Here is a 22,781-nt window from a genome sequence, read left to right on the forward strand (position 1 = left end):
CCGGTCAGGTCACGCGGAGAGTGGCGGTGCGGGCTCGGGGCCAGCGCCCCGCGGCTGCCGGAGTCGCGCGGGCCGGGGCGGGGTGCAGGGTGGAGGGTGGAGGGTAGAAATAGGGGCGGGCGGGCCGCGGCAGTCTCGGAGACCAGCGGAGTCGACCTGAGCCACGCCGAGGGCGCCGAGCGAGCGCCGAGCCCGGAGCACCCATGCTGCTGACGCTGGCCTGGGGCTCCCTCTTCTTCCCCGGGCTCTTCGCGCTCTGCACCTGGGGGCTGCGCCGCGCGCGGCCCGAATGGACCGATTACGACTGCGTGATGATCAGCACCAGGTACTCGGCGAGGCTGGCGACGCCCGCCCCGCCCGGCCGCGGCGCGATCTGCCCGGACCCGCCTGCGCCCGCCCCTGCGCCCAGCGAGGGGGGAAGGGGGGGCGACAGGAAGCGAGGGGGCTGCCTCCCTAGTTCCTTGCCCCTCTCTGCGGCCCTGGCCGGGGCTCTGGAAGACCGTCCTGGAGGGAGAGGGAGCAGGGCGGAGGGCTGCCCGCGCTGGTCAGGATGGGGAGGGAAGCCTGCTACATGTCCGCCAGCTGCCCTGGGGATCGGGAGCGCGGTGGCGGCCCTACCATTTTCCTCCCGGCGCTGGCACCCTAGGGGACAGTGAGGTTCAGGAGTTTGGGCCCCGTGCTGGATTTAGAGCGCCCCACCCACCCCTTTTTTCTTTTCTGCCGCATCTTAGGGTGGTTTCTTCGGCGCAGGCTGTGTTGGCCACCGGGTCGGGGATCGCCATCATCCGCTCCTGTAACAACGTGGTCTCCGACAGGTAACAACATCCAATGCCAGGTGAAAGAAGTACAGCCGAACTTTTTCGAAGTGTGCACATTTTAGTGGCACACAGACACTATTTGTTTATGAGTACACGCTGTTGGATAGCCGGTTAATGGGAAAACTTTGGTGCCATAATTAGTTCCCACCTCCTCTCCTTACCCCTTTCTGCGGGCCACCTTAGGGGAAAGTAAACGAAGAAATGTTAGAGAATGACAGAGTCTAAGCCTGCTTTAAGGTAACATGTAAGAAGACGGTGTGGTCCATTGACCTAAGTTATTTATGAGATAGATACCTTTGGAAATGATTCAGAAGTGAGAGTGTGGCTTCTAGTTCATTTAAGTCACCCCACTGGGGTCCTGCTCTGAAGCATTCATTGGCCAAGGTATGTGCATTGTGGTTACCAGAGCCTTACAAATGCTGCTCTTTCTTGTCTCCTATGGATTTGCTCAAGGTGGTGAGGAGGTTTCAGGTGCTTTCAGAAAACTGACTTGTCTGTGTTAGAGCTCAGTCCAGAGGCATCAGGAAATGCGCATCTAGTGGACTGAATCATAAAGACTAGGATGGTCTACTACCTGGGTAATGGTGATGTTTTGTTTTTGAAGCCTTTGTTGTTGTTGTTGTTGTTCACCTGTCTTCCTAGAACCACTCTTGCTTTCTCCCAGTTAAGTTGAAGAGCTACAGTCAATGTACAGGGAAAGTCTGACAGCAGAGTGTCCTCTTTTCACCTGTTGAGACTGCAGTAGGAGGAGAGCCTGAGTGGGTTATCTGTCTCACTGGCCTGCAGATGTAGTGCCTGGATCTTACTTGGGATTAATGCTGCCATCATGATTTTTGTGCTTTTCTTGGTGATGAATTGTAGGTGCTGAGAGAAAACAGGTCAAGTGACTTTGATTGCATGTGCAAAGGATTGACAGCATTTGCTTGGCCGGGTTCGATTTTTATTGTAATCTAATCGAGCACTCTGTGATCACCTGGCAAGCTCCCTCACTGCCCCCACCTAGTTTGTCAGCTCAAACTTGAAACCAGCCTCTTTTGCAAAGATTAAGACAAATGTGGCTCAGCACTATCTTGAGCTGACAAGAGGGCAAGCAGCAGGCAACCAATACACATTTTAGAAAGAGATATTTGCACATACTTAACTTTCAGTTCTGTAGCACCACGGTTATGTTTCCCCCTTAGAAACGGTGTGTTTTAATGGTAAGAATCCTGAGTTTGGTTTTCAGGTCCCTCCTTTTATGTATCTTTACGCCCCAGGGGTGAGGAATGTCCAGCTTAAGGCCTGTGAAATAATTTGGTCTGCTCCTACCAAGGCATTAGGGGTGAGTTAATTAAATGTTTGGCCAAATATAGCAGGCTACTTTTTTTAAAAAATATATTTTATTGATTTTTTTACAGAGAGGAAGGGAAAGAGACAGAAAGTTAGAAACATCGATGAGAGAGAGACATCGATCAGCTGCCTCCCACACACCCCCTACTGGGGATGTGCCCGCAACCAAGGCACATGCCCTTGACCGGAATCGAACCTGGGACCCTTGAGTCCGCAGGCCGACACTGTATCCACTGAGCCAAACCAGTCAGGACAGCAGGCTACTGTTTAAGTTGATAATTTTGTATGGCCTGTGAATGATGTTATAAATATCCCTATGGCCCTTGGCAGAAACAAGGTTCCCCACCCCTACCTTAGATTCTTTGCTCCTAAAATGGAGACAGATACATTTCTGTGCCCGTTACCTTCACATGGATGCACAAGGATGCTCTAACTGCACCTAGATCATTTTAAAAAAAGGCCTCTGGGGGCTCATATCCTATATACCCCAATATTTTTTATTACATACCTTTTCACTTTATGCCTTGATGTAGACTGTCTATAAATAAGGGAGTGTCTATAAATCTCCCCAATTTATATGCAGAATGTGGTACAGGGCCAAGTATTTCATTATTCTTAAAGAGGTCTACATTGCTAACAGGGCTGAGAGTCACAGCTCTAGGCAGTTTTCTCAATGTAAGCATCTATATTTGGACTAGAGACCCAGTACACGAAATTCGTGCACGAGTAGGGTCCCTAGGCCTGGCTGGCAATCAGGCCCAATCTGTGGGGTGACTGGCGGGGCCCCTGCTGGCACCCACCTTGGCTGGCCTGGGACCTGAAGGTTGAGGGCAGCTCCTGCATTGAGCGTCTTCCCCCTGGTGGTCACTGCGTGTCATAGTCAGCGGTTGGTCAGCCATTCAGTCGATTTGCATATTAGGCTTTTATTATATAGGATATATAGGATAGTATTTTTTACATTTAAAAGGATTTTCACATTTTTAGTTTTTTTTTAAATTTTTACAATAACTTTGTCAGGGAAGTAGGAAAAGGATTGTTATTGTCATTTTTATAAAGAAAGCTAAGTCCCAGGCTAGAGGTAATTATTATTACAATCTAGATCTTGTAAGAGAGAATTCTACCAAGCAGCCACAATTTCAGATCTTATTGAATTGGTACTGTATGCAAAATATTAAAACCCTAGGTCCACTCACAGGGAGAGGCCAGTTATATTTCAGATCAGCTTTTAGTGGCTCTTTATAGTTATTTAACTTAGAATTGCTTTAAGGATGCAGTGGAGACCATAGACAGGCAGCAGAATAAATAAATATTGCATTTTTTTGCCTAAATGGAATTCGGCTAATTCATTCACCTGCATATATGTTATATTTTCTATCCTTACTTGTTTGCCTGTTTCATTGTTTATTCATTATTGAGTTATGCTGTGGTAAGTGTGGAATCATTAGGTAATGGTACATATACCATTAAGAGTCTTTGGGGTAGGTGCTTAACAAGCACTGCAGGTGATTCTGTTCAGGTAGTTTGAAAACCATAAAACTAAATTGTCTCTTCTTGGTATTTAGTGAATCTAATCCTTCCCAGCATAGGATATAATTTCAGTTTATATGTTTTTATCCACATCAATTTTCTGTAGAATTATGACATCATTTGGGAACAAAATTATAGAAATTATAGACTTCCCTTCTAATTTTCTCTAGGACAGTGATAAACTATCATTTTGACACAGCAAATATTGATTCAACCCCTTTGGAGAAGTAAATGGGAAAAGTGTCTTTTCTCCCAGTTTCTCTTTGGTTATCTGACTGCTGTAAGGTAGTCCTTGAGCTCCGGGCTCATAACCAGACATATTTTTCTTAATGAGTGGAACTGGGATTAGCCATAGAATTGTAAAGAATATGGCCAGGGTTGCTTGCCAGCAACTCCCTAGAGTGAGGTTACAAGCAGATGCAAGAGGAAACTCCCAGCTGTTGAGCAACAAGTGGAGTTAAACTGGAAATATTGGATTGGGATTCGGGACACCTTCCAAACCAGTTTCTTGGTGGGGCTGTTGAATCATTGGTAGAGATATCTATATCAAAGTCAGCTATATCACAAAATGCCAGAAAATCCATTACAAATGAGTAGCTAAACCAGGCAAATAGTGACAGCTAGTCACTTAAACACATGGTGCTTTCTGCTTTTGACACAAATTTTCTCTGTAATTTAGAAAAAGTTGTTCACCCTATCAACTTCATCATCCTATCCTATAAAATAAAAGCCTAATATGCAAATGGACCAAACGGCAGAACGACCAGTGGAATAACCGGTCACTATGACACACATTGACCACCAGGGGGCAGACGCTCAATGCAGGAGCTGCCCCCAGCCCGTAGGCCCCAGGCCAGCCAAGGTGGGTGCCAGCAGGGGGGACCCCCCGAATCGCCCCGCCAGTTGCCCTACAGATCTGTCCTGATTTCCAGCCAGTCCTACGGACCCTACCCGTGCATGAATTTCGTGCACTGGGCCTCTAGTATTCATTATAAAGTATTTGGAGCAAAGACATGTAAGGAAATGTGTTTGAGAAGAGGTTGGTTTTAAGCCACCTTCATAATTGATATTCATAATTATTTCATGGACCACTTATATGCTTTCTTTCAGGCACTGGCTTGCCCAAGAATATGTCTGGTTTTTGATTCCATATATGGTCTACGACATCTACGCCATGTACCTTTGTGACTGGTACCGAATCAAAGAACAGAACCGCAGACACTCCCTCATCATTTTTCGAAACTTCCTAAGTAAAAACCGCCTCATGATCACGCACCATGTGGCCATTCTGTTGGTCCTTGTGCCAATTGCACAGGTATCAGCTGCCTTGGTCACTCATTTCTCCTGTTGATCGGGGTATCATGACTAATACTTAGGAGTCAGGATTGCTCCTCTCTTCCTTCACTTTCCTACTTCACCTGTTCTCGTATGCTAGCTGCTTCTGCAGTTAAATCCCCAGATTAATCATGTAGAGATGTGATCCTCCTTGCCAGCAATCCCCCAGCCCTTTATGATTCCTTAGTCTTTGCCAAAGGTTCTGTCTTTAGTTTATACAATATAAAGACAATATAAAATACAACATAAGAATTTTTAAAAATGAGACCGATTATTTGCTCAGTCAACTGGTTATTTGCTCTAACAATGCCAGAGAGTACTGTGTGATTATTACTTATGTTACAAAAGCAAGCTCTGAAAGCAAATAGCCGCATAATTTCTCCCTAGATCCATTTTTCCCATCAAAACTTCACTGAACAAGGAAGAAATTGGAATGCAGAGAGGAAATTCGTATTTTTGAGTGCCTGCCAAGTGATAGGCACTTAATTTAAAAGCTCATAGCTTTCTGCTAATAATTAGAAATGATCAGGAATAATTAGAAATAACATTATAAATTGTTAGCCCTATAACGTGTATGCGGCCCACCGGCCACGAGTTTGACATGCTTGAATTGGGGCTCTAAGAGTTGATGTAGCTCACTCTGGTACTACTTGAGCTGCTATTCTCTGCTATACTACTTTCTTGAAAAGATATACAGGTACCGTGTACTACATTTTTTAAGAAGTCTCCCCAACATCTAGCACAGGGTTCTGACACATACTTTGTTGAACTGACTTGGCTAAGTGCCCTTGGCATGACTAAGTTAGAAACCCAAAAGTAGGCTGCAGAGTTCCTTCTGGCCGACGGGAAATTCTAAGAAAGCTTGATGTGTGATGCAATCAGCTATCAGAAGTTGCCTCTGGATCCTAGCAATTCGACCATCAAAGTTCCACTGCTACGGAAGCAGCAGAGTATTAAATGGGTCTACACTTGTCCATGTAGCATTTCCTTTTCCCTTCATGGTCTGTCATGGTCTTTTTCAGCAGCCCTAGAATTTCCTTCCAGTGGTTCCTTAACCTGCATATCATATTTCCCTGTTTCGTCTTCTCACCTGCAGAGGTTTAGGGGAGAGCTGGGGGACTTCTTCGTTGGCTGCATCTTCACAGCAGAACTGAGCACTCCATTTGTGTCGCTGGGCAAAATTCTGATTCAGGCACGTATGAATGAAATGGCAGAAACAGTGCCGGGGGGAGAGGGGGGTACAGACTCTGTTTTTCCTTGGTAGATTGTGAGGTTTAGAGAAATCCCTTAATGCTAGGAATAGGAGACCCTTGAACAGACTTAAAGGTCAATTGATCTTCCAAGCCAGTGGGGACAAAATTTTAAGTTTGATTCAAATTTGATACAGTCCTTCATGTATTTTTTCCCAGGCCATAGATTTTCTCTCATCCTGTGTTCCTATCAGCTGGGGTGGCTTCAGCATCACAGCTGAAACACCTACAAGGCTATATGCACATACAGATATGGCCACGCCCAATCAACTTTTCCAAATGTTAGAAAGCTAGATGCCTGGACTTTACTACTGTGGGACTTGAGCTAGTTATTTCCTGAAGGCCCAACCTCTTCGTGACTCTGCATTCTCCTTCCCTCTTTTGCAGCTAAAGAAGCAGCACACCCTTCTGTACAAGGTGAACGGAATCCTCACGCTGACCACCTTCTTTTCCTGTCGGATCCTTCTTTTCCTCTTCATGTATTGGTCCTATGCCCAACAGAAGGACATAAGCCTGTTCCAAGTGCCATTCAGGATCCCTGTCTTCTGCAATGTGGCCAATGCCTTCCTCATCGCTCCCCAGCTCTACTGGTTCTCTCTGCTGTGCAAGAAGGCAGTCGGGCTCTTTGACACTCCCCCAGCCGAAAAGGATGGATAAGTGCTCCCAGGAGTCAGGCAGTGAGGGTGCCTCTTCATACCAGCTGCCTCTTTCACTCAGTATTCCACGGACCAAATTGTGCCCTGGATGGCCTCAGCCTTTTGGGTATTGATAAGTAGATGGGTATTGAGTTTTTCTAAAGAATATTACCTCCCTCTTCTAACCTGCCCCTTTTGCAAAAGCACTTTTTGTAATAACAACTATTGGATCCTGTCAGACCTCCATTGGCAGCAAGGTGGTTTTGCCCAATGAGCCTTCCTTGGATCTTATCTCAAGGGCTCTGGGAGGTAGAAGCATGGGGTGTGGAGACAGGTGGACCAGGATAAGTCCCTGGGCACCTAACTGGCCCTAATGTTGGTGGCTACCCACCTTTCCAAACACTCAGGGCAATATCTACATATACTGGGCCAGCAGAAACAGTTCTTGACTTGGTTCTTGAAATAATTTCTTATGTTGGCCCGGGGAAACCATTGTGGGTAGATAGCTTTTCATTGTTTACTAGATAATCCACTGCCTCATCCATGTGCCAACATTGAATTCTTGTCATCTGACTTCCAATCAGAAGTCTCATTAGTGAGGGTCGGGTGGCAGGAGGCAGGGATGGGAACCTGAAGCGCTTGAGGAGGTAAAAGAGGTCTGCATCTTTGCAGGCTGACTGTAAGACCAGTGTCAAAGTTGTGAGTTTGTTGTCAACAGTCACAAATACTGTTCCCTTTCTGGCATGTCCTTCCAAGCCCAGCTTTCCCCATATCCACACACACACACAGGATGCTCTTGTTAAAAACTACAGTGGTAGAGTGAAAAGATGGCTACCAAGCGATTTATGAGTAACCCCGCTCTTTGACACTGTCTTTTTCACATGAAGTGGAAACGGAGTTCTATATTCCAAACCATGCCAAGTCGCATCTAGACTGCCTCCTAACAGAGCTTGTGGCCAAAAGCCTGTTCCCATTGAGTGCACCACCGTTTAGCCACAGAAGGCTGGAGAGCAAGAGTGCAAGACAGCCCTGGCTAAAACATGTCCTGTGAACCGGCTCCTTCACTACCATGTGCAAATGGGATTCTCTGGTGCCAACACTAATCATTCCTTATCAACTAGGATGGGTCTTAGAAACTGCTACCATGAATTTTTTTTTTCAGGTGGTAGTGAGAAGCTAGGTTTTAAAAAGTGCCTTTTGATTCATTGTTGTCCATTAACTTTTAAAGTACTGAATATGTAACAGTGACTCAAATGTTGACTATTTCAGTCTTTAATGGGTGCCATTTTAAAAATGCAAAATGATTTATTTTTTTTTACTGGTTTGTTCACTGTCAGTGTATCTTGCATAAATCACCCCTGTGGGTGATTAAATTGCACTAATATTTCCCAACTTACTCTCATTTGTGAAATATATCAATACCGACTTCCTGTAAGACCCATCCATGACCTGACTTGGCTGGCTGCTGTGTGGTATTGTTTCTGGTCTGTGTTCATATTCATGTAACTCGCAAAGCTGGGGGGTTGAGGGGAGGGGAATGTGTTAGTGCTTTCAGCCTCCAGGAAGGCCTACCTCAAACCTTACTCTAGCACTGTTTCTGCGATTCATGGTTCCTGTACACCAAGCATGTCAAACTCTCAGCCTGCAGGCCACATGCCTCGTTTATTTGGCCTGTGTTAGCCTTTGAGTTTGACGTTTGCTGTACACTGTAGGGTCCCAGAGTTCAAGCCTAGTGGTCATGTACTTTTAGGCCCTTTTCTCTCTTTCTAGGTGAATTTCAATTAGGAGTTGGGAGGGTAGAAACCCAATTGTAGGCCACAGAGCTAGCCCACTCAGTGGGGGAGGGAACCTGAATAAGGCCCCATTTTGAATGAGGGCCTGGGTGTGAAGGAGGTATTGGGATATCTCCTTTTCCCTTTCTTGCCTCCCAAATTAAATGTCTCAGCAACCAGCGCTCATAGTTCTATAAAATACCCTGCACACCTTAAATTTGTATTTTTATGCTTCTGTAGACACCATTTCCTGCCCCCCCTCATTTTTCAAAACTGTGACAATATACTCCAAGCAGAAGGTAATTACACTCGTCCTTTAAACACATCTCTGCTGTTTACCAGACCTAGTTTTAATACAGCCCTTCTGGATACACTGAATGGATGGCGTTAAGGCTGTAGAGCAGAAGTCCTCAATTCAGAAGCCATCCATTTTCTTTAGGTCCTTAATCTACCCCCAGCACTAAATTTTCTTGGTCCAACCCTCGTTTATAGTGCTGCTGGCCTTTTGGGCACACAAATCACCTGGCCAACTGGTAGAAGAGAGTTATTTTCTTAATTGCTACCCTTTCCAAAAGACCACAAAATGACTCAAAGAGGGTTTCAGTGCAAAAGAACACACACACCTTATAATTTTTCCACTTGGGTATTTCACCTTTGAACTTACCAATTTTAGGATGGAGAAGTCCAATTATGAACTTTCCTTGCAGCCTGATTTGATCTTTAAGACTCTAGCTGAACCCATATTTAAGCCTAAACTATTGATGAGAAAGACTCAAAAGAAATAAGACAAACCTCAAAATGAGATTATAATTTGTGTTACAAATACCCAAGAAACTATTTTCTTTACATTGTTATTGCCATATACTTTTTAGCTTGTTTACAACTTCACATAACTGAAGAGTTTTTTTTGTTTCTCGGCTCTAGCCCCTATAGACCCCACCCTCATCAGCTGTTGTCTGATCCACAAAGGTCAGAAGTTGCTGATCTTCTGCAGCAGGGTCTGGCGCCGCTCCTCGGGGCTAATGTTCTTGGCAATGGACTTTAAAAAGTGCTGCTCATTTACCTTCTGGAGTAAGGCGCTGATAGAAGGGTTGGTCTTGCTCAGAGTTTCATAGCAGGTGAGGATTTCCAAGGCCAAAACGTAGAGTGGTTCACATACCTCTTGGTGGAGCATGGCCATGATGTGCAAAACATGACAGAATACCTGAGTATAAAAAAATAGGGCTTCCTGGGTCAGGTCCTGTTCTTCTCCTTGGGCCCAAGGGCCAACTGACCGTATCAACCTAACTGAGTCCAGGAGGCTGGTCAGACTGCTACAGAGGAGTTTGACCACATGGCTCCAGCCTTCCATAGGAAGCCAGTTGCGACAACTCTGGCTGCAGAGAAACTGGAAAGCTCTCAGGAGGAGAACGGAGAGTTGGAGCTCCTGGGCCAAGGGCTTCAGGTTGAGCAGAGGAACAAACTGAATATATTCCAGGCTATAAGGGACATGTAGGAGTTGTTTCTCCAACAGTCTCCTGGTCAACTGGAAAAGGTACTGCCACTCCTGGGTACTGCACCAAGGCATGACTTGCACCAGGGCTACCAGAAAGCCCTTGCTGAACAATCTGACCTCCTCAGGGTTGTCCACACCCACCACTAAGAGGGAGAGCATCCGCTCGGAGATGCTGCTGGAGAGGCAGCAGCACTCCATCCAGGCAAGGAGCCCTGTGCCGGGCCCATACCCAGGGTGGGCCTGGGAGGTCCATTCATCCTCAGAAAGCTTACAGATCTCAAAAAGTGTGGCTGGCACCTCACACTTGAAGTGGCCCTCAAAGAAGTTCTTCAGTCTCAGGTTCACAGTCCAGTCTAGCTGCTCCAACTTCCGGTGGAGCCAGGACAGGGACTTGATCCAGGTGTCTGGGGAGAAGGTCTCGGCATTTGCCAATACGATCTCACAGAGGAGCTCCAGGATATGGACCACCATATCCTTCCCATCCAAAGAGAGGCAGCGCTTCTCCTTGGGGAGCTGCCAGTATTTACTGAAGCCGTCCAAGAGCTGACACAAGCTGAAGATGAGGGGAAACGGAGAGCAGGTTTGGAGCCAGTATTCCTCTAAGCAGGCATTTACTTCGAGGGTCTGAATAAATATCTTCAGACTGAGGTCCACCTCTTCAACATCTAGCATCAAGAAAGGCAGGACGAATTCCCTGAGAACCTCATCTGGCTCAAGGAGGGCCGCAACTGGAATTCCCTGGGGTTTCACGGGACTCATCAGGCATCTCAGGAGCTCCAAAAACTGCTTTTCTTCCTTGGGTGTAGAGAACTTTGTCCAGACGGTTTCTCTGAGGCATGACACGACGAACGTGGTGGGCGGATTTGGACCCTGCTCTTCCGTGAACCTGAGGGCTGGGAAGGCGGTGAGAATCTGAGCCAGGAACTTGTGGGTACCGAGATTGACCACAGCCATGCTGCACATTTTCTTCACGGTGATCTCTGGGTGCAGTATCACCAGGCGGGCCACAGAAGCTACAGCCTTAGCCAAGCCCTGTTCGGAAGCACTCTGTGCAAGCTGGTTAAAGGTCGTGTTGAGGTCTTCCTGAAACCCCTCCAAGTAAGCCAACAGCTTCTCAGAGAGGCCCTTTCGCCCCCAGGCAACCAGGATACCTGAGAGGACTTTATTTTTATCTGGCAGTGAGAGGCCTGCGTAACATTCCAGGATCAAGTCAATCACTTGTTTGATCTGAGACTCAGGGATGGCTCTGTCTGTCGTGCTGACTTCCACCACAGTTTCCAGCAGCTTTAATACCAAATCTGGCTCTCGGAAGAGAGACTGGTTATTAACCAGGCAGGCGAGCCACTCATCTGAGAAGGCCCACTTCTTCTCAGAAGCAAAAATGTAGCACATTTCCATATGCCGATCCATCTTTTGCTCAATAATGGCCATGGCAATCGAGGCAGTAATGTCTTTCTCCAAGCCCTCGTTGAGTACCTTGTTCGTTTTCCTCAGGAAATCCCCGACGCACTCTGCCAGTTCAGAAACCACCTGCCTCTCCTCCTTGGATAAGCTGGTGGTACCCAGGTAAAGCTTCAAGTTCTGGCTGAAAGAAGTCAGACTGTCACACAGCCGGTAACTGTCATAATTTGTCCCGTGGGTGCTATTGAGCATGGCCTGCAGCTCCTCCCCCCACTCCCGCAGAAGACTGCGCATGAAGTCAAACCCGGCAAAAATCGTTTCATTCGGGAGTCTGGCCAGCGAGCTCAGGTTGACATCCCGTTCTGCCTCCTTTACCTTCTCTGCCAGTGCCTGCTGGTGATATGGGTTCTGGGTGTCCGAATTCCACACGGAGATCACCGTGGCCAGTTTGTCTAGATACACATGTGCAGACACTTCCTGAGGGTCATCCTCCATCAGTGCAAACACGGTCAGCATATCGGCCAAATTGGCTAATGCACAGCACTTCATCCCAGGGCCCAAGATTCTATTTTGGATTTGCTTCAGCCCAGTGAGCAGCATGGCCAACAAAGGCATGGTAGGACACACATCAGGGTCTGACTTAAACCTCTTTGGAGGATGGGAGAACTCATCTGAAGAGGATAAGTACTTATTAGCCATTGTCCTAAACTGAGAGAGCAGGGGGTCCTGCTGATTGTCCTTGTGCTTCATCATTTCCCACCAGACATCGAGGAAGAAGACCACATCCTTGGAAGAAGTATCAATAGCCATGTGCTCCAAAAAGCGCTCCAGTTCTGCACGGCAGATGGTGGTAGGGAGGGCCATCAGGAGCTGGATAAAGAGTCCAGAAGCTTCCAGGGACTTGAGCAGCTCAAAAAGAACTGTGTGATTGATGGTAGGGATCATGTTGCCTACTGAGAAGAACACATCTTCCTGCCACCGAGTTTCAGTGTCAGAAGGGGTGACCGGGTAGGGCTGAAGAACCTTGGCCCAGATGATGACCAGAGCTTTCCTCTTCCAGGCAAAGGACTGGGAGCATGCTGTGGCGGAGATTTCCCTCAAGGCCTCCACAATGGGCCGCCCAACATGCTCCCAGTCAGACTTTGTCAATTCTGCCAGTGCTTTGGGGTGGAACAGCTGCTCGGCCAGCAAAAAACCCCCATGCAAAATAGTCATTTCTTCACAGATATTCAAGGGTCCTGCACGGAGAGAAGCCGAATAAGATAGAGTGTGGTGACAAATTTCAAAATAGTAAGCAGAGGTTAGAAGGAAAGATAGCAGTTGGTAGGCTGGCTGTTGGGATCAGGGTTAGAGATAAAAGTTCTAAATAGGATCAGTGGGAGAGGGGGAAGAAAGCAGTGATTCTAGGAGCCACTGCAGAGTTGGAGTAAAAAGGACTTAACTGAGGAATAGAAAAGGACTCCCAAACTCTAGCTTGGAACTGGGAAGACAACAGGCACCATTGGAGATAGGGACACAGAAGACTCAGAACAGGTTTGGAGGGAATCTGTTAAGTTTTGGTTATTTGGAGTTTGAGGTATAAATTAAGGTAGAAATGCCCTCCAGCAATGGAAATGCAAGGCTGACGCTCAGGAGGAAAGTCAGAGGGGATCAATGGAACCAATGAAGTGAGATCTCGCAGGAAAAGCATTTGAAAAGGAAAAGCTGGGCTACAGAGGCTAGACCAGCCGTGGGCAAACTACGACCCGCAGGCCAGATTTGAAATGAATAAAACTAAAAAAAAAAAAAGACCGTACCCTTTTATGTAATGAGGTGTACTTTGAATTTATATTAGTTCACACAAACACTCCATCCATGCTTTTGTTCCGGCCCTCCAGTCCAGTTTAAGAACCCATTGTGGCCCTCTAGTCAAAAAGTTTGCCCACCCCTGGGCTAAACCCTCCAGCAAAAGATGGGCCAGCAGAGGATTTGGGGAAGATGGGTTTAGAGAGAAAGCACAATGACAGTATCAAACTACAGGGACCACAAAATATATATTGCAGGACATGAAACTGAGCTTATAAATGATACAAATTAAAAGGCACATGGCCCAGGGCTGTGGGCATAGAAGCAAGCAGACAAACCCTACCTTCCCCCTTTTCTCTCATGGCCTTGCCCTGCAAACAGATTTCTGCCTTTCAGGGAAACAATTCATCCCATGGCTTCTTCCAACAAGAACAGCTACTCATGGCCCTGGTTCTCTGGTAGAAACCACGGGGTAGATAGAAAAAATAATGCACTACATTAAGTTCTCCCTTCAGTGACCCACAGACTTATCAGTGAACTGACACATATTTATCAAGGAAGGCATCTTGGTCTGTTTAATCAGACATGAGTTTAGCTCAGCCATTTAAAAGCAGTCATCTTGGACAGATGACTTCTCTGAGCATCCCTTCGGTTTATGTGGGGATAATACAAACTTCATATAATGATCATGAAGAGCCAATGATATATACTAGTCAAGCTCTTGGCACTGGGTTGGTGCTTACTGTTAGCTCCTGATCCCACCTCCCAGAGATAGTGAGAGTTAAACAAGATAGAGCTACAAAAAGAACCAGGATTCAAAGAGCCTGATTCAGTGCTCAATAAATGTTTTTCCCCAAACCTTTCATTTTGACAAGAACAGAATCTTGTCACTATTCTTGGCCTCCCTGAACTCAGAAACATGAAGACAGACCTTTCTCAGGTGTCTCCTTTGGCCCAGAAACTAAGTCAGATCCCAAATACTACTGCTCAATAATCAATATTCCTGTCTCTCCCCTTTCCCAGGACCCAGAGATGCCACCCCTTTCTCAGTCCTTCATATTCCCAAGAACCCATCTTCCCAGACTCCCGATTCCAGCAGATGAAAGAGTATCCTGCTCCTTGAACCATTTACGGGAGCAGCAAAAAGGCCAAGAGCTCAATCAGCACTCCTCTGCGGATCCCGGGGAAGGCAATGCACGCTGGCTCCCGTGGCCAGGCCGACGCCCACGGAGGGTGAGGCTGCTCAGGGAGCTATAGACCTTCTTTCTAGCTCAGGCTACTGTCCACGGCACCAACATATGCTCCCTACGACTCGGTAAAATGAGTATTACTGCGCCATCAGTTCAGCTGAGATGTCTGGCCTCTAACAGCTACTGTCCAGAGAGACTCAAGTATAAGTCCCAGGAGCAGTTAAAAGCCGGGTAATTCCCCAGTGTTTTGTCACTACTGGCTAACGGTGCTTCTGAGTGCCCGCTCCTTTACATGTACTGAGTGCTGCTTGTGCCAGGCGGCACGCACGTAAGGTCTCTTTAAGTCTTCATGTCTACCTTTTGAGGACCACGTTACTCCTGTTTTAGAGACGGGAACGCGGAGACTCGGAGACTCAGAAGCCGTTCGCTCAGGAGAGCGCAACTACAAAGCTGTTGGGCAGAACCACCGCAGCTGTAAGGCTCTGGGGAGGCACCCAGGGGAGCCAGAATGCTAGGCCCCCCCCCCCCCCACCGCCTGCCATGCACAACTTGAGCGCTTCTTGGAGCACGTGGCTATTGGCACAAAGAGAAGAGCTGGCTGGGGCCAAGGACCGGAACTTTCCTCCACAGGCCCAGTACCGCTGGCACACCTTGGGGTGCCTCCCCCAGCTCCCCCAGAGCCATCTCCTAGTCCTCTCCCCTTAGGAGCATGTCCAGAAAGGTAAAAAGCTGGGCCGGGGCCGCTGATTTATAGCAGCTGCCCCTCCCTTCTTCCAAACTTTGCCTCAGGATTCTGAATCAAGGCGCACGTGCGCTCTGCAGCCACAACCCTCCCCACAACCGCTAGTCTGGGGAACGCCAGCTCCGTGCGAGGCGCTGCACCGGGCGCTGTAAACACGCGATCTCAAGGAAAACTCCCCCAAACTCTGCAGTGGATACATCACCATCTCCGTTTTACTATATCTACGAGGGCCTCCTGAGCCTAAGTCACTTGCTAAAGAACTCATCAGACATCCAACCGAGACCGTCGGGCACCCGGGATCCCCCCGAGCGTCCTCCCGGCCCGGCAACTCCCAAATCACCTGCACGCACCCTCTTTCCTTTCAGGGAATCTTCCCTTCACAGCCGTTTGGCGCTTCACGTGGAAAGGGCCCCAAGGGCCCCAAAGCGGCGCGGCCGGGACTGGAGCCGGGTCTCCCGACCCCCCGGTCTCCGAGGAACCCCCTGCTCTCCAAACCGCCCCCCAACCCGGGGTCTCCCTCAGCCCGGGCCGCTCGGCACCGCCCTGGTCGCCGCGGCGGGAGGTTGGCCCAGGCGGGCTCGGGGAAGGGAAGCCGGGACACCCACCTAAGTCCATGGCGGCGTCGCGGGCGCAATGCGGCGAGTACTGCGCCGGAACCACGACACAATGGGCGGCCCGGGGGGCGGGACCGAGGGCCGGGTCTCAGCCCCGGCTCGGCGCGGGCAGCCGCGGCGCCCTCTGCTCGGCGCGCACGCGCGGTCCTCACCGACCAGCCGCGGCGTCCGGGCGCCAAGCCCACAGCGCCCTCTGCCGGCCCTCCCACAGGTTGGTACGCGCCCCGCCCTGCGGCCGCTGCGTGCCCCGCCCCTCCCGCTCCGCGGGTGCCCACCCTGGCCGCCCGGCCCCCTCCGCTTCCCCTCTCCTTTCGGGCACCCGCCGGTCCAGTCCACTGCCCAGCCCTGCCTCCTGATCCCAGTGGGTCCTACCCATTAGCTCCGTTCCCAGCCCCGCATTCGGCTCCCCCCCCCCCGTCACCCCGGAACCCCCCGCAGTTTACACACACTGAACGCCCCTCGCAGGCTGCCCACTAACCAGCACGGACGCACCCTCTGTAATGCCAGGCTTCTCCCCCCGCAGCGCATCTCCCCGTCTCACGCTCTGACCACCTAGCGCCACAGCCTCCCAAAGCGTCCCCATTGCTCCTCCTTCAGAACATAGCAGCAGCTCCTTAATTTTCTGGCATCATAGACGCCTTTGACATGTGAATGGTCGTCCTCCGCCCCCGAAAATGCACAGTGCGGGACCAGAACAACTGTGTGTGGGGGTGGGGGGGGCGGGGGGGGGAGGGAGGGCAGGTCCAGTCCAGTGGGCCCATTTGGTTTTTCACTGAGAACACAAATACCCCGTGTTTTCCCATACATATATCACCCTGTCTCCTTCTCTCCCTTTCCCTTCTTCCCAGACTTAATCACTAGCCCCAAGTGTTTCTAGTTCTTCACCCTCCAGCTTCTAGGACCAGGTATCACTTAACAAAGCCAGAGGGGCCGAACCTCAGTTCCCGCAATGGGCCAAGTGGAATTTGAGCTGGCCTGCGCCACTCTGAAGCAGTTGAAGGGCCCTGTGAGTGACCAGGAGAAACTGGTGGTGTACAGCTTCTACAAACAGGCCACCCAGGGCGACTGCAACATCCCTGCCCCGCCTGACACGGATGTGAAAGCCAAGGCCAAGTGGGAGGCATGGAATGAGAAAAAAGGGATGACCAAGATGGACGCCATGAGGATCTACATTACTAAAGTAGAAGAACTGAAGAAAAAGGAAAATGGTTAAGGAGGACAAGGAGTCAAACAATGAAGTAGCAGGGCTCCTCTGGTAGGGAAATGGGCTTCTTAAAAGACCTCGATGGCTGAAATGTCCCCAAACCGTGGCTACCGTAGCTGAGACCTCAATAAATATTTTAAAAACTGCATGAGCCCTAACTGCTTTGGCTCAGTGGATAGTGTCAGCCTGTGAACTGAAGGGTCCCAGGTTCGATTCCGGACAAGGGCATGGACCTTGGTTGTGGGCACATCCCCAGTAGGGAGTGTGCAGGAGGCAGCTGATCAATGTTTCTAACTCTCTATGCCTCTCCCTTCCTCTCTGTAAAACTCAATAAAATATATATTTTTTAAAAAGCTGCACGAAAGTGCACGTCTGCTGTTCGAACAGCAATGAACTCAAAGTGACTGTGAGAGTACCGGGGAGCTGACCGAAATGCGTTAAGAGCATCTCTCCTCTAAAGAAAGTTCCATCAAATCTGGCCTTGGGTATGATTCTACGTTTTCCCAGCCTTCCTATGCTCACATCATATGTAGATATTTGGCAGCAGTAGAGGGGTGGCAGAGAATCAGGCTAGGAAAACGCCCACGGTTTGAAGTCCACGACAGAGGCTCTGCTTCTGGGGGAGGAGGGAAAGAGAGGAGGCCCAGGCGCCTTACCTCATCAGGGGCTGTCCATTCACTATTAACCCAGCATTATGGAGGGGAAGAGGTGTTATCCTCCAAAAAGCTGGTCAAGTCCTACTACCAAAAGCCCCTACTGGAACCCAGGCCTGATGAAGTTCATGTGTTGAGGGAAGACAGACTTGTAGCAAGTAACTGTTGCATCACAACACAGCAGCTGAGAAACACTGGAGCAGATGGTTTCAAAATGCCACCTCTGAAACGCTCATCAAGGCCGAGCGACCAACATTTTCTTGGGACCACTGTGTAGCTAATCCTGGTGTCTGCTTGGGGATGTTTGTGGGACAACATGTACATGTATGTATATGGGATTTGTTTCAGGAGCAAAACAAATCCTCTGACCCATGCAAGAGCCAGAGTGCCTGAGCTCAGCTTCCACTCCTTAGTATTGATATCATGGCGGCATCAATGCACAACATTGCACTGGGATATGGAGGCTAAACGATATTAGAGACATTTTGAAGCAAAAGGTCTGTTGTGGTATGGAATTTCCCAATGTTTTTCCTTAATTAAAAAAAATGTTTTGGGGGCTAGGGTTATCCATTGGGGACTGGCTTTAGCTCTTCTGGCCTTGCTCCATTCCTTGGGGCTAAGCTAGGCCCTTAGGGGCTAGAGACTGGCCTTCTGGACTGGGCTCCACCCTTTGGCACTAGGCTAGGCCATTCGGAACTAGGTTGGACTCCTGGCTAGGCTTCGCCCTTTGAGGCTAGGCTTGGCTCTTTGGGGTTAGCTCAGCTTTTGGGGGCTACGCTCAGCGCTCCAGGACTAGGCTGGGCTCTTTGGAGCTAGGCTTGGTTTTTCCAGACGAGGTCGGACTCTTTGGGGCCGGGCTTGGCTCTTAGGAACGAGGGTCAACCCTTTAGGATTAGCTTCAGCGCTTAGGGTGAGGCTTGGCCCTTTGGAGCTATGTTTGGCTCTTAGAAACTAGGGTCATAAAGAAAAACACAGACACTATTTTCATACCTCATGACATTAGGTTAGCTCCAGTTCATGAAGGGCTAGTAAACAACAGAAGCAACAACCATAAAGGCCTCAGAGGAAACCAAACCTCACCAGATTATCTTTGAGATCTTCTGTTCACATATTTGCAGGAAGTTGCTATAGACTAAGTACATTACTTAAGAATGAAGTATACCCATGCCCAGCCGGTGTGGCTCAGTGGTTGAGCATTGTCCTGTGAACCAGATCACGGTTCGATTCCTGGTCAGGGCATATGCCCGGTTGTGGGCTCGATCCCCAGTGTGGGGCCTGCAGGAGGCAGCCAATTGATAATCCTCTCTACTCACTGATGTTTCTCTCTCTTCCTCTCCTTTCCTCTCTGAAATCAATAATAAAGAGGTAATATGCAAATTGACCCTCACACCCTCCCAAAAATGGCTGCCTACAACCAGGTCGGCAGTGGGGTTAGTGAGGGATGACCAAACAACTGAACAGCAGGCTGCGTGGGGTGACCAGGTCGGCCGGGGGGCAGTAAGGGGTGACCAGGCAGGCAGGTGAGCAATTAGGAGGGAGTGGTCCAGGATTGTGAGAGGGATATCCCAGATTAGAGCAGGTGCAGGCTGGCTGAGGGGACCGCCCCCTCTACCCCCCGCACAAATTTTGTGCACTGGGCCTCTACACTAATAAAAGAGAAACATGCAAATTGGTGTCACTCCGCTATGCCCACCAGCCAATCAGGATGAGTATGCAAATTAAACAAGCAAAGATGGCAGTTAATTTGCATATGCAGGCACAGAGCGAAGACTGAAGACGACTGAAGACTGAAGAGATTTGGCTTCTCCGCTGTGGCTGGAGTGAAGGCCTGGGTCCCGGGTGCTGGAGGAAAACCGGTGCCGGCAGCCAGGGAAAGGAAGGCCTATTGCACAAATCTCTTTGTGCAACGGGCCTCTAGTATATATATAATTGATTTCAAAATTTTTTCCTCTTACTAGTAAGTATACAACTATGCATGATGTAAGTTAATGCTGTGTATCTACTTGGGATATTTTAGCTTTATGATATCAGCCCTGATATCATAAAAGAGGGATCTAGTATTGGTTAGTCATTCAATACTTACATAAACCACTTATTTTACCAGAAGAGGCTTAGAAGTAGCCTAATACACTGGGGAAAGTAGAGTTTCACAAGAACAGTATTACTAGAGATACACATCAAGATTTACTTTAAAAAAATTAATTATCTAGTAGGAAAATCTGAGAATTAACAAATCATAGTCTAAAAAACACAGAGGTTTATTTGATTATTCAAAATTCATAAATAATTTCCCCATGTATAAGCAAAAACAGTGAACCAACTGTCTAGAGGGGGAACATATCTAACTGAAACTCATGATTGCTTCCCTAAAACAGAGAATTTGAGTGCAAAGTTCTGTGAAGCCAGAAAGGGATTTTTTTCTCTCGGTGAAGGTAAGATCACCCTATAAGAACTGAAATTCACCCTGAAATTTCCATACCCAACACTGTCAGCAAGTGAGAACAACAGAGGCTATGATTTACAAGTAATCCTATATAATATAAGCCTAATACGCAAATTGTCCCGAGTGGTTGTTCGACTGGGAGACCGGGAGTTCAATTGCTCGCTATGATGTGCACTGACCACCAGGGGGCGGTGTGGAACATAGCGGGTGTTGGCGACATGGCACTGGCAGTGGGAGGCAGTGAAGGCGCTGCCACCCTGATGGGCCCTGACGAGAGCAGGACCATGGCAGGATGGTGGAGCAGGTGAGTGGGCAGCACCAAGCCAAGGTGGATGAGAACAGGGGCCCGATGGCCCCGCCAACTGCCCTGCAGATGGCAACCAGCAGCGGTGGCAGGGGGTGGGGCTGCTGCCCAGCTCCCAGGTGCTGAGGGAGCTGGGCAGCGGGCCCTGCCCCAATCGATCACCCCACAGGTGGGATGGTAGAGCAAGTGAGGGGGCGGAACCAGGCCATGGCAGGATGCCAAGTGGTGATGCAGGGCTATGAGGCTGGGGCGCGAGCTGGGGCCCAATCTCCACAGGCCATCCTGAGGGACACCACCTGTGCATGAATTCGTGCACAGTGCCTCTAGTTGAATATATATTATTCTGGAACTGGTAGCCTCTGAGTCAATCCTTTCCAATATTATCAATTTCTTTCCTGAAATTTGAACATGCCCACCACTTTATTTTTTTAAATATATTTTTATTGATTTCAGAGAGGAATGTAAAGGGAGAGATAGATCATCAATGATTAGAGAGAATCATTGATCGGCTGCCTCCTGCACATCCCCTACTGGGGATTAAGCCAACAACCTGGGCAGGTGTCCTAACTGGGAATTGAACCTTGGCCTCCTGGTTCATAGGTTGACGGTTAACCATTGAGTCACTCCAGCTGGGCATGCCCACCACTTTATTGATTTCAGAGAGGAAGGAGAGAGAGAGAGAGAAACATCAATGATGAGAGAGAATAACTAATTGGCTGCCTCCTGCATGCTCCCCACTGGGGATCCAGCCTGCCACCCAGACATATGCCCTTGAATAGAATCGAACCCGGGACCCTTCAGTCCACAGGCCAACACTCTATCCACTGAACCAAACCGGCTCGGGCTGCTCACCACTTTCTTTATTTTTACTTTTTTTATTGTATTTATTTTTAAAATATTTTTATTTCTTTCAGAGAGGAAGGGAGAATGAGAGAGAGAGATAGAAACATCAACGATGAGAGAGAATCATTGATTGGCTGCCTCCACTGGGGATGGAGCCCGCAACCGAGGCATGTACCCTTGACCAGAGTGCTGGGGTCCAACCCCAGCAGGTCCAGGGGTCCCCAAATGTGTGGATGGAGTCAGCGAAGAAGGAACGACACAGAGGCTGCGTTCAGTTGATCAGCAGCCTAGCCAGGATCTCTAGCCAAGTTCTGGTCAGGATCTCCAGCGAAGTTCTGGTTAGGATCTCCAGCCAGGTTCTGTGTCCATGTTCTCTTGCTAGGTTCTCCAGCCAGGTTCTGTAGCCATGTTCCCTTGCTAGGTTCTCCAGCCAGGTTCTCCAGCCAGGTCCTGTAGCCATGTTCCCTCGCTAGGTTCTCCAGCCAGGTTCGGTCACCAGGTTCTAGTCAGGTTCTCTTGCCATGTTCTATCCAGGTTCTGTAGCCAGGTTCTGTCTCTAGGTTCTGTCGCCAGGTTCTCTTGCTAGGTTCTGTCTCTAGGTTCTGTCGCCAGTTTCTGTCCAGGATCTTTTGCCATGTTCTCTCCAGCGAAGTTCTTCTGTCTCTAGGTTCTGTGTAGGTTCTGTGTCTAGGTTCTGTGTCCTGTTGTCTTGTTACATCTGTATTTATACCAGTTGATTCCAATCCTATCAATCTCTATTCCAAAGGTTAGGGCGTTTCTTATCTCCATTCCAGGGAGTAAAGATTATGTAGCTTAAGCATGATTGTTCATAGTTAAAGTGATTAATTACCCGCCTGGCACTTAGTTAAGGGGTTTTATTCCCTCCCTAACTTCAGGGGAAAATCCCTACCTGGGGAAACAACCTTTCTCAGAGAGGTGACCTTGGTTAAAACACATAGTGCCAAGAAGGTGAGCAAACATATTAAGAACAGTATGCCATATATGCCAGGTCTCTTGAAACAGCAAGGATGGACCGGCTCCCGGCACCAGAGTTGAACCCAGGATCTCTCAGACTGCAGGTCGATGCTCTATCCACTGAGTCAAACCAGCTAGAGCTGCTCACCACTTTAAATAATGAATCTTACAGGTTGGTATAATAGCTTGATTTTAGAAGTATATCTTCAAAAAACATTTAATAATAAATGTGCCCAATGTAATTAATGTTTCCAGTAATTAAAATGTATTTGTTCTACAGAACCAAACAAAAAATTACAAGAAAACATTAAAAAAAATTTTTTTCAGGCTAAAGAAATCGTCTAATCCATTTTAAAGAAATTTAATGTGGCCCTGGCCGGCTTGGCTCAGTGGATAGAGCGTCAGCCTGCGGACTGAAGGGTCCCGGGTTCGATTCCGGCCAAGGGCACATGCCTGGGTTGCGGGC

General features: G+C 48.6%; 3 protein-coding genes across 15 annotated transcripts in view; 2 read left to right on the forward strand and 1 right to left on the reverse strand.

Annotated features, from left to right (window-relative positions):
• Positions 1-15,987, reverse strand: part of GEMIN4 (gem nuclear organelle associated protein 4) — a 31,596-nt gene extending 15,609 nt beyond the window's left edge. The window contains exons 1-2 of one of the 6 annotated variants that reach the window (XM_059669203.1): positions 15,885-15,985; positions 9,460-12,800 (exon numbers count right to left, since the gene is read on the reverse strand). In XM_059669203.1, coding sequence (XP_059525186.1) covers positions 9,637-12,800; positions 15,885-15,894 — 3,174 coding nt within the window. In that variant the 5' untranslated portion in view covers positions 15,895-15,985 and the 3' untranslated portion in view covers positions 9,460-9,636. Of the gene's footprint in view, positions 1-156; positions 284-618; positions 813-9,459; positions 12,821-15,884 lie in introns of those variants that run through there. The other 5 variants (XR_009449128.1, XR_009449129.1, XR_009449127.1 and 2 more) reach the window with 5 other exon arrangements.
• TLCD3A (TLC domain containing 3A) lies at positions 198-14,613 on the forward strand. 8 transcript variants are annotated; one of them, XM_059669213.1, is made up of 6 exons: positions 198-325; positions 732-815; positions 4,785-4,989; positions 6,106-6,201; positions 6,647-6,676; positions 14,371-14,613. In XM_059669213.1, the coding sequence occupies exons 1-6, from the start codon at positions 204-206 to the stop codon at positions 14,602-14,604; spliced, it is 771 nt and encodes a 256-aa protein (XP_059525196.1). In that variant the 5' UTR covers positions 198-203; the 3' UTR covers positions 14,605-14,613. The 8 variants fall into 8 exon arrangements, 7 of the variants coding, with proteins under 7 accessions (XP_059525196.1, XP_059525195.1, XP_059525199.1 ...); XR_009449131.1 differs by lacking the exon at positions 4,785-4,989 and having other exon boundaries at positions 14,371-14,467; XM_059669212.1 differs by lacking the exon at positions 14,371-14,613 and having other exon boundaries at positions 6,647-8,286.
• Positions 15,978-17,423, forward strand: LOC132218262 (diazepam-binding inhibitor-like 5). The gene is made up of 2 exons (XM_059669222.1): positions 15,978-16,104; positions 16,742-17,423. The coding sequence occupies exon 2, from the start codon at positions 16,843-16,845 to the stop codon at positions 17,104-17,106; it is 264 nt and encodes an 87-aa protein (XP_059525205.1). The 5' UTR covers positions 15,978-16,104; positions 16,742-16,842; the 3' UTR covers positions 17,107-17,423.
• The last annotated feature ends 5,358 nt before the right edge of the window (positions 17,424-22,781 follow it).

The sequence above is a fragment of the Myotis daubentonii genome, chromosome 16 (genome assembly GCF_963259705.1).
Source record: "Myotis daubentonii chromosome 16, mMyoDau2.1, whole genome shotgun sequence".
Taxonomy (NCBI): Eukaryota; Metazoa; Chordata; class Mammalia; order Chiroptera; family Vespertilionidae; genus Myotis; species Myotis daubentonii.